We start from the raw sequence: 10,531 nt of genomic DNA on the forward strand, positions 1-10,531 counted from the left end.
TGTGGGGAAAAGAGACAAGGTAGTTTTTCATCTCTTAATAATTTAAACTGGCTACATTTGGAAAGCAGAGAGGAAGAAAGGAAAAAGAGAAGGGAGGGAGAGAATCTATCTAGAAATGGGCAACTCAGGATAGATGGCTGTCACCAAAACCTTTCTAAAAGTTGCTGGCCCCACATCTGACATTATACAGTATCAGGGACAGCTGTGTAAAGTTATGCTTCTGTTATCATGAGTGAAATTTTAAATTGCAGGTTAAATGGAAACTTTTAAAGACTAAATAAGGCCTTTTATTCCAAACATGGAACAGCACTCTTCCAACCTACCCCCAACCTGCTCCCTAAAGGTACTTATAGGCAACTTCCCAGGCACTGAGAGAGAGTTCCAGTACACTCTTCATGTCCTTGGCTCCAGCCAGGCCAGGATTAAATAGCCCATTTGGGGTGGAAAGGTGGTAAGATTCAAATTCAAAGTAACAGTTGGGGATACCAAGCTGCCCCTGAGTCACTAGAAATTACTGCTGTAAATGTTTGCTGGAGTTAACAGAGCTGACCAACTTTGGTCTTACCATGTGGACAAGGCTGCAGTGTCTCTCAAAGACACTAGAGGATGCTGTGCTGATAGTCTGGTTTTGCCTTGGTAGCAGAATACATGTTAGGGAGAACTTAAACAGTTCTCTCTGAAAGCTTTTTCTGTTCTCTTTCTTGCTGGTTCTAATCACCCTTACAGCTCAGCTTGGCTCCCGCCTCCCTTCTCTGCAGGAGACATGCCACCTAAGCACAAGACCAGTTAAGATCAGTCCTTAAGTTTGTAAATGTTATCATAAGCGCAGCTTCAGGGCTCACAATGTTTTAGAAAGTTATTACAGCATGATTACTGAAAAAAACCTTGCTTTTCATTTGTGTTCCTTGGTATGATATTGGCTACAATCCTGTTTACTTAATCTCCATTTCTGGCTCAGATTTCGGCGGTGATACTTTCATTTATCCTATTTCTCATGTATCAAAATTTCTTAGTTCCTCTGAGATCTTGAACTTTCACTTTTATCCTCCGGCTCCTTTCTTCATTCCCAAAGGTTTTGTAATAAGGCATATTCAAGGCTTCCTGAACAGGATTTCTTATCTGTGATAGTAATAAGGGGATAAAGAGTAGTTGAGTAACTGTTCTTTACTGTAGTTATGTAAGTTTTGCAGCATTTTTCACTTCTAGTCAGAAATACTTACATACTGTCCCTTCTAGCCCCCTCAGGTCTCTCCACACCACCACCATTCCAAAGAAATCATGGAAATACTTCAGGAAGAGCTCTATTGGAACAGAGTCATCTCAGGTGCCTCTTGCATTCCTAAATGTTATCCTGTCTTTCCTAAATATATTTTCTCAAATTAGCTTAAGTATGTATTTCCAGAATATATCCTACTGGCCTCCTTTCCTCTACTTCCACTGACACATCTGAGTTCACACCCTTAGTATGTCTTGCCTGGATTGCAGCAATGGCCTCAATATGAGGAGAAATGAGAAGATGCGCTTTCTCCCCTCTAGCCAACCTGACTGGTGCAGTGGTGACAGACTCTGTAATCATCTGTGTTGAAACCCAGGCCTCCCTCCAGGAGCTGTGTGACCTTGGGGCAGTTACATACCTCTTTGTGTCTTCAATTTCCTCCTCTATACAATGAAGATAATTATTTAAAAAAAAAAAAAAAAAAAAAGGGGGGAGAGAGAGAGTGCCCAAATTACAGTAAATAAATTAGCTCTTAGTAGAAAAGACATAACATCAAAGTTCTTTCTGTATAATTAGCTCACAATAGGGTTGAACCAGCTCTGGACAACCTTGTCCTTCTCCTTTTGAAAAGAATAGTTTTTTAAAAATTGTTTTGAGAGTTCCTTCTGTGGTACAATGGGATTGGCAGTGTCTTAGGAGCATGGAGACAACAGGTTCAATCCTGAGCCCAGCACAGTGGGTTAAGGATCTAGCGTTGCCACAGCTATGGCTTGGGTCTCGACTGTGGCTGCAATCTGAACCCTGGCCTAGGAAGTCCATATGCCTCAGGGAGGCCAAAAATGGAAAAAAAAATAAAAAAATAAAAATAAAAATAAAATAAAATAAAATAAAAATAAAAATAAAAACTTTTGTGGAAAAGTTATATTTCTTTTATTTCATATCAATATTAAGAGAACTTGACTGTTCCTTAAAAAGCTGGAATTTAGAAGAAAGTGAAGTAGGATTCTAGGAGTGTTTTTAGGCTTAATTTTATCATTGAGTGTAAAAGCCATGTCACCTGCCTTAGAGTGAGGGACGACAGGCAGGGCTGGGAGAAAGCAGCTAGCCTTACCCCAGGTCCTCGCAACCCACCTTCGCCACCTGCTCTGCCTGCCAGGTCTCTGTCAACCTATTGCTGACTGCCCTGAACCATTAAGGAGAGTAGATCAGACAATCTCTTACTTTTTCTCCCCTCCCTTCTCAATATTCCCCCTCCTCTGAGGGCTTGAAAGGTGTTTTGAGGGTGGGAATAAAGTCCAAAAGTTTCTCTTCTGGTCATTTTATCCCAACAGGCTTTGTTCTAGCCGCATTGGTCCTAACAAACTCAGGGTCAAAGTAGAAGGGTCAGAACTCTCTCAAAGTTAACTGAGCTGGGCTCCAGAGAGCTCCATCCAGCTTTCTGCTGATAGCAATCTTTTTAAAATGCAAATTCACCTAAAGTGGCCAGTGACCCAGCAAATCCTAAACCCCTCACACAGCAGGCTACCTGCCTCCTTTCAAGCCTCCTGCAGTTCCCAAACCACCTGGCACTTACTTGCTCACCTCAGAGGGGCCATTTCTCCAATGGCCAACAGCCCCCCACCCCCACCCCCACCCCCACCTTCTTCACAATCCTGCAGGAGGCAGGAAGTTAGAGGAAGGCAGACATCTGGAATGACTTCCTAATGAAATGACTTCCTAATTCCTTTGGGAATTTAGATTTGGGTGTGTTGGGATTGCCATGTTTGGGGACATCCAGGTGGGGCTGTCCAACAGGCAAATGTACTCCAGGGACTGGTGCCCACGGATGGGTCAGGGACATGAGTCATGAACATGGAGAGATATAGTCACCTCCCGCAAAAGCCTTCCCTATCCTCACCACCTTTTCCTCTCCTTTGAGTTTCCTTCACACCTTAACAGTTGAATCCATAGAGGATGGTTAAAAGATTATTTAATTATCAGCTGTGATAAATACACTTAAAAAAATTCCTCCTAATTTAAAATGTATGAACATAATTATACATGAACTACTAGATGGTTCTTTATTTAAAGCAAAAATATGAAGACTCTGAGCTTGATTGGATGCTCTGGGCTATTATTATCATTGATTAAGTGCTCACTTGTATAACCGAAGATTTCTAAAAAATTATTGAATTGAATATCATTTCACAAAATCTGACCATATTTTCGCCAATAATTAATGTTTTTCGTGTAAATTTGGTTTGGGAAAAACTGCCAGCTTTAACAGCCATAGCATGTGGATGCTAATATGAGTATGTATTTCTCCTCCTGAATTTGTCTGTCATGAAGTTTTAAAAGAAAATTTCCCCACATCTACCATAATTCTAGTTACCCCCCACCAGAAGTGTGTTACTTTTACCAGATCTCTTAGTAATACTAGGATTATTACATAAAATGTTAAAATCCTATTTATGTATTATTTACTGCTTCTCCTGCTTTTAGGGGAAAATGTTAGCTTTGTATTTCTTGGCCTTTTGCAAACAAAGGCACTGCCCTACCAAGGCAGTTGGCAGGGATAGCAGATTTCGCTGGATTTTATTGTCTATTGTTTATCTGGTTTGGGTTTTTATTGGTTGAAACATAACTAAAAGGGAAAGGAGATTTTTTTTTTGGGCTATTTGCTACTACCTGGCTTTCCTTTTTTCTGAAGGAGTTTTAGATTCTATTTTCAGCCTCAACTGCCTCTGACTGATAAGTCTAGATTAGGTATTAAAAGGTTAAATAACTTGCATTTCCTCACTCACAGTAGGGGTCAAATCAGAGCTACAGCTGCCAGCCTACAGCCACAGCCCCAGCAATGTGGGATCTGAGCCACATCTGTGACCTACACCACAGCTCAGGGCAACACCAGATCCTTAACCCACTGAGCGAGGCCAAGGATCAAACCTTATGGATACTAGTCAGGTTCATTAACCACTAAGCCACAACAGGAACTCCTTAGCTGCTTCTTAAAGCCTTTCATGGCCTTTTAATTTGATGCTATAGAAGCAGGCAGCTCTTTCTGCTGGTAGCAAAACTAATTAGGGAGAGAGACCTGATACTTAGGACCATTTTAGCTGCTGTGTGTTCACACCCCCTCTTTCTATAATACCCTCCTCCTCACCCAAAATCTTAACAGCAAAGTGTATGTGCAAGGAGGGGATGCTTTGTATTACAGATATAGAATTATTTTACTTCTAAAAAACATTATTACAGATTCAAAACAATTCTTTTGACATCAGGTCTAATACATTTCCTCACAGATAAAAACTCAAGAAATATCTTCATGGTACTCCAATTCATGTTTAAACTTGATTCTGACGCACTATTTCCTCTGCCCTCTATAATTAAACAGCACGAACCCAACATTCCAAAATGATTATTTTCCCTTTAACTTGTGCTCTCCTCATACAGCTAATCATAAAACAAAAATCTGACTATACACCCTCCATGGTGTTCATCTCCATGGAGGTAAAGGCTGTGCTGTTCCTGTTCTCTCTGTCCAGATACTCACAACTCGAGTTTGGTTGAGCTGGCTATCAAGAATAAGAGAGAGGGAGTTCCCCTCATGGCACAGCAGAAACGAATCCAACTAGGAACCATGAGTTTTCTGGTTCGATCCCTGGCCTCACTCAGTGAGTTAAGGATCCAGCATTGCCGTGAGCTGTGGTGTAGGTTGCAGCTACAGCTCTGATTCAACCCCTAGCCTGGGAACCTCTACATGCTTCGGGTGTGGCCCTAAAACGCAAAAAGAAAAAAAAGAAAAAAAAAAAAAAAAAAAAAGAATGACAGATAGGAGTTCCCTTGTGGCGCAGTAGGTTAGGAATCTGGCTTTGTCAGTGCAGCTGCTTGGGTCTCTGCTGTGGCACAGGTTCAGTCCCTGGCCTGGGAACCTCCACATGCCACAGGTGCAGCCAAAAAAAGAAAAAAGAAGAATAAGTGTACTCAGTATGGCTGATGGACTGTTGCTGACAGACAATACAATATGCACAGAAATTCTATCTGTGAAAGGGGCATTTATAAGTGTTTATCGCATTTTGACATTGCTCTAACATCCAAATACAGGGATACAAATATATAGGTCTGTGGCCGATTGGAAATAAAAACAAAATTGGTCCTTCATCTCAGTTTGTAAAGCCCAGTATTAAAGCACTGAGCACATGCCTACAATGGGGCAGGCACTTAACATATTCATTCCCTTCATTTCCCTTACCATTCAAGTGAAACCTAGAGCGTTAAAAAAAAACCGAAGCTGCTTTCCTCCCCCCCCCCTTCTTCCCCCCCCCCCCTCCCGGTCACATAGCTGGTTAATTTCTTGAAACAGAAGACTTGGGAAAAACTCTGAAAACACTTTTTGCAGCGGTTGCCTGTGAGGGGGGGTCTTCGCCTCTGGCATATAGAAGTTCCTCCTATGTATGAAGTACCTTGTGGCAACACAGAATCCTTAACCCACTGAGCCAGCCAAGCAAGGATCAAACCCGCACTTTTTTTTTTTTTTGTCTTTTTAGGGCCGAACCCACTGCATCTGGAGGTTCCCAGACAAGGGGTAGAATGAGAGCTGTAGTTGCCAGCTTACACCACAGCCACAACAACACCAAATCCAAGCCACAGCTTCAACCTACATCTCAGCTCACGGCAACCCTGAATCCTTAACCCACTGAGGGAGGCCAGGGATTGAACCTGAGTCCTCATGGATACTAGTCAGGTTCGTTACCACTGAGCCAGGAAGGTAACTCCCAAACCCACATTCTCATGGATACTGGTAGGGTTTTTAACCTGCTGAGTCACAAAGGGAATTCCTGAAAACCTTTTTCATAACTTTTTTTTTGGTCACCCCGCAGCAATATGGAGTTCCCAGGCCAGATACAGATCCGAACTTGCATCCTGGTGCTGCAGAGACAATCCTGATCCTGTTCTGCCACAGCAGGAAATGTGAAAATCCTTTTTTTTTAAGTAACACATTTGTAAGGACAATATTCATTTATGAAGGTGTCTCCCTCAATGTACCAAGAAGAGTATGACCAAATCTTTAGACACTCATCAACTTAGAAGGCAATGACTTAAATGTGTATATCAACCTTACTCTTGTCTTCTGTGCTTTTCCTGGCAACTTCCATTAACTGACTCTCTCCATCCTCAACATCCTCTTTTCTCTTTAGCTGAAGACGGCAATTTAAAGTGAGGGCTTTGGCCATATTGTCAAGTTTCTCAGTTTTCCTGGGTCTCTTCCATGAACACATGTTATTAAAATTTTGTTTGGAGTCCCATGGTGGCCTAGTGGTTAAAGATTCAGTGTTGTCACTACTGTGGCTGTGTCTGATCTCTGGCCAGGGGATTTCCACATGCCCCAGGTACAGCTTAAAAAAAAAAAAAAAAGAAAAGAAAGAAAAGAAACAAACAAAATAATGTTTTGTTTGATTTTCTCCTGTTAATCTGTCTCATGTCAATTTAAATCTTAGACCAGCCAGAAGAACCTAAAAGAGCAGAGGAGAATTTCTTCCTCTAACATACCATCTAATCCTCACACAACTCAGATGTGAGTACTACTATCATCCTCTATTACACAGAAAGGAAAATGAAGTGGAAATTGGCAAGTTGTAGAAGCAGTAGAGTGGGGCTAAATCCCACTCTGGCCCCAACCTGGCTTGTGACGTCATTACTGTTTCCATTTGAAGAGGATCTCAACAAGCTGACACTGTTTTGCTGATAGAATGTCATCACTCCCACTGCTCCTGTAAAGTCTACACGTTGTCTACTTAAAATGGGAGTGGGGAGGAGTTTCCGCTGTGCCACGGCGGGAATTCGACTACGAACTATGAGGTTATGGGTTTGATCCTTGGCCTCACTCAAGTGGGTTAAGGATCTGGCATTGCTATGAGCTGAGGTGTAGATCACAGACACGGCTCGGATCTGGTGTTGCTGTGGCTGTGGCACAGGCCGGCAGCTGTAGGTCCAATTAGACCCCTAGCCTGGGAACCTCCATATGCCAAGGGTGCGGCCCTAAAAAAAGAAAAAAAAAAAAAAAAAGGTGGGAGTGGGGAGGGGTGTAAGAGTGAACGTCCTTAAGTCTTCTTTGTAAGGAATGATATAAGGAAACCATCAGTCCTTCAGTATATATATTTGTACACACACTCCCACTCTCTTATTTACCACCCAACTTACAAACGCCCAAGAGCCCAAACCACTGTTCAGGCTCAAGTCCTCAGGCCAAGGAGCACTGGATTTGCCAAGGCTCCTCCCTTGCTGATGATCACTAGTTACCTAGCAGTGAAGGAGTTTAATTTTTTCTTCCCTGCAGCCATAGCTTGAAGAAAAGGGAATCCTGCCTTCTCCAAAGGCAGGTAGAAGGAAGGCTGGGTGTCAGGTTTCCTTCCTGGCAGGTAGGGGACAAGTTTCAAGTGGCCCAGGTCACATTTTCCCACAGAACCACTGCTCTGGATACTGGTTGGTGTCTGAAACAGTATGGCAGCACTGGGCAGAACTAAGCCCTCATTTGCTGCTTCAGAATCCTGCTTCAGATTTAAGATATGGGCTTTTCTCCAGACAACTCCCTTCACATGAGTTCTTGAGACAACAACAATTTTTTATCAAAAGACCATGTTCCTGGTTGGCCCAAGTGACCACAGCCTACTGTGGTCACAAAATCACTAATAAAACACTATTCACTACTAATACACTATTTACAGGGCCAGTAACCAGGACCTGCAATCTTGTACTTCACTTTTCTTTGCACTTGCTCGTCCATGTTCCTGAAAGACCCCTAGTTTCCCTCCAGCTCAGTGTCATTCATCTCCTCTTGGGCCTCTGACCTGGGCCAAAGGCTCCTCCTGTGAAGCTTTTACTCTGTGGCATCTATCAAAGTCCTCACACAGTCTTATGGTTTACTTCATCTGTCTGACTTCCTAGAGCAGACTGGGGGTAGGGGCTGTGTCTTCTCTGGGTCCCCAACCCAGTGCTTGGCACATGGCAGGCACCCAGCCTTGCATCTAGGAAATGTTTGTGGAATGCAGGACTGAGTTTGAAGTCACTCTGTAAGCCGAATATAGCTGTACCCCTTTTCCTTTTTAATACCATGTAGAGTTTGTAGCAAGAAGCACTAACAGTGTCACTTGAATTTAGGACTTTGGGTGGAGGCTCCAAGGGAGTAGAAAGAGCACTTCAATGAACAGGAATCTGAACCTCTGGGTTCTTTTCTGGGCTCTGTTAATTAAGTTGTCACCTTGGGGATGGCACTTTTTCCAACTGAGGAAATGGCTCTGGGCAGTTCTTCGCCTGGGATTCACAGACCTCTAAAGGGTCTTTGGAGAAGGGGCTTAAAGGAAGTTCATAAATTCTGAAATTACTGCCTAACTCAATCTGTTTGCATCTATGGGGAGAGAGACTACAGATTCTCAAGTAATCAAGAACTGCTAATCTGGATAATTTTCTGAGTCTCTCCAATCTAGAAGGGGGAGGAAGTGCTAGGGAATAGCAGATATGGCTAGCAACCATCCCACATAATACTACCCAGGCCCATCTGAGATGGACTTTGTCAAGAGAGCCCTGGCACAACCACAGAGCTGATTCTTCAGCTCCCAAACTTTGGCCTCAGGAGCCAGGGAGCAGAGGCAGAGTCCAGGGTGGAGCAGACACATACATAATGCTCTTAAAGGGAGAGGGGAGCAGGATCAGGAAGGAAAATGGCTGCAAGGTGAACTAGACATGGACTCAGGGAAGTAAGGAATAAAGTAGTAGAGTGGTGGAGATGGCACAGGTATAGGGAACACCAAGAGTCCTGGAGATGGACGCCTTTGCTAGCAGGAAAAGAGGAAGGAGCTGGCACTTCTTCTTCTTCTTTTTTTTTTTCTGGCCATACCCAGGACTTGTTTAAATCCCTGGGCCAGGGACTGAACCAGACCGGCCGCTGCAGTGACACTGTCTGGATCATTAACACAAAAACACTCCCAGGAGCTGGCACTTCTGAGTATCTATTAAGTGCTGGGTACTCTGCTGATCACGATAATCCTACAAAGGAGGCTTTATCAGCCCCAAGCAAGAGAGATTAAATACAAGTTCCACAGCTTTTAAGTGTCTCTCTGGCTTCCCTTTCTTTCCTGCACTGTCTGCCCAGTGGAGAAATTCACAGCATGTCCTAAGTCAGGCAGCCTCTCCTGCAAAGCGCAACGACAAGAGGCTTGTACTATGAATCTGCAGCTGGCAAAAGAGAGAGGAGGCTTCAATCATTTTGCAACTGTCCGGGCTCTGGCCACGTGGCTAGTTTCCAGGAAGCACGCGACAAAAACCCTGCTCTTAGCACCGTGGAACCCTCGGCCACCGCCAACCCTCCCCCTCCCCCCAACATGGTAACCAGCTCGGATCTGGTCGTCCAGGGCGTGCAGAATGGGGCCCGCACCACGCTGGAACTGATGACCTGAGACCGCGTTTTGGCTTGCAGGCGAGTAAGACAGGGGCAGGCTAGATTCTCCACTCCCATTCCAGTTTTACCAGGCGCAGGTCTCCAGGTCCGTGCACCACCAGGGAGAGGTTCTCGGGCTTGGCCGCCGCCATGTCGCTCTTTCTTTCTCAGGTCGAGGTTGCGGTCCGCAGGTCGCGAGGTGAATCGGTTGGCAGCCCGGTCTCGGGTTAGGGGTGAGGGGCCAGAGGCCGGGATTTGACTAAGAGCTCGCGGCCAGCGAGGGGCGGGGCTTCCTAGTCCCCGACAGCCGAGGCGGGGCTAGCGTGGAGGGGCGGGGCTGCTCTGCTCCCTCCCAGGATCAGCCTGTGGGGTGGGGAGGGGGTAGGGAAGGGAAGGGAGGGGCAGCAAAGACCGACTTAACCTAGCTCCGTTGGCAGCACACTGTTTGCCTCACCTCCAAGCAGACAAATCTGCCCTGAAAGTAACCTGCGGAGGTAACAGCTCCACAGACGAGTGTTCTCAAACTTCAGCTGCAGAAGGGGGGGGGGGGTAGGCAGTATGGGGCAGTTTCTCAAGACAAGCACTGAAATTTTGATATAGTAAATCTAGTCTAAGCTGAGGCCTGAGGGTCTGTATTATTAGCATTAAGAATGCTTAGGCTGCAGGTAGGGCACATCTACAACTGGGGAAGAGGTGTTGCACTGACAGAGCGTGCAACTAGCCTGGTGTCCCCAGCATCCAGCAAAGTGCCTAGCACCAGAAGAAGTGAATGAATGAATTTGTGCATCATTCCATGGGCCCGATGCATCAGTGCAAAGAAGCTGTGAAATGAAATATGTGAGCCTCTTTCTCTTAACCAGCTCTGCTTCTAATATTACAAGCAGGATTTCTGTCCAAATTCT

General features: G+C 44.7%; 1 protein-coding gene across 1 annotated transcript in view; it reads right to left on the reverse strand.

Moving 5' to 3' along the window:
- The window catches only part of SORD (sorbitol dehydrogenase), a 41,909-nt gene extending 31,969 nt beyond the window's left edge, over positions 1-9,940 (reverse strand). Inside the window, exon 1 of the mRNA NM_001244162.1 lies at positions 9,719-9,940. Within this exon, the coding sequence (NP_001231091.1) occupies positions 9,719-9,781 (63 nt within the window). The 5' untranslated portion in view covers positions 9,782-9,940. The remainder of the gene's footprint in view (positions 1-9,718) is intronic.
- Between the last annotated feature and the right edge of the window lie 591 nt (positions 9,941-10,531).

The sequence above is a fragment of the Sus scrofa genome, chromosome 1 (assembly GCF_054392235.1).
Source record: "Sus scrofa isolate SSC_HxYL_T2T_F1_AM1 chromosome 1, Sscrofa_HxYL_maternal_Yorkshire_Landrace_v2.0, whole genome shotgun sequence".
NCBI lineage: Eukaryota > Metazoa > Chordata > Mammalia > Artiodactyla > Suidae > Sus > Sus scrofa.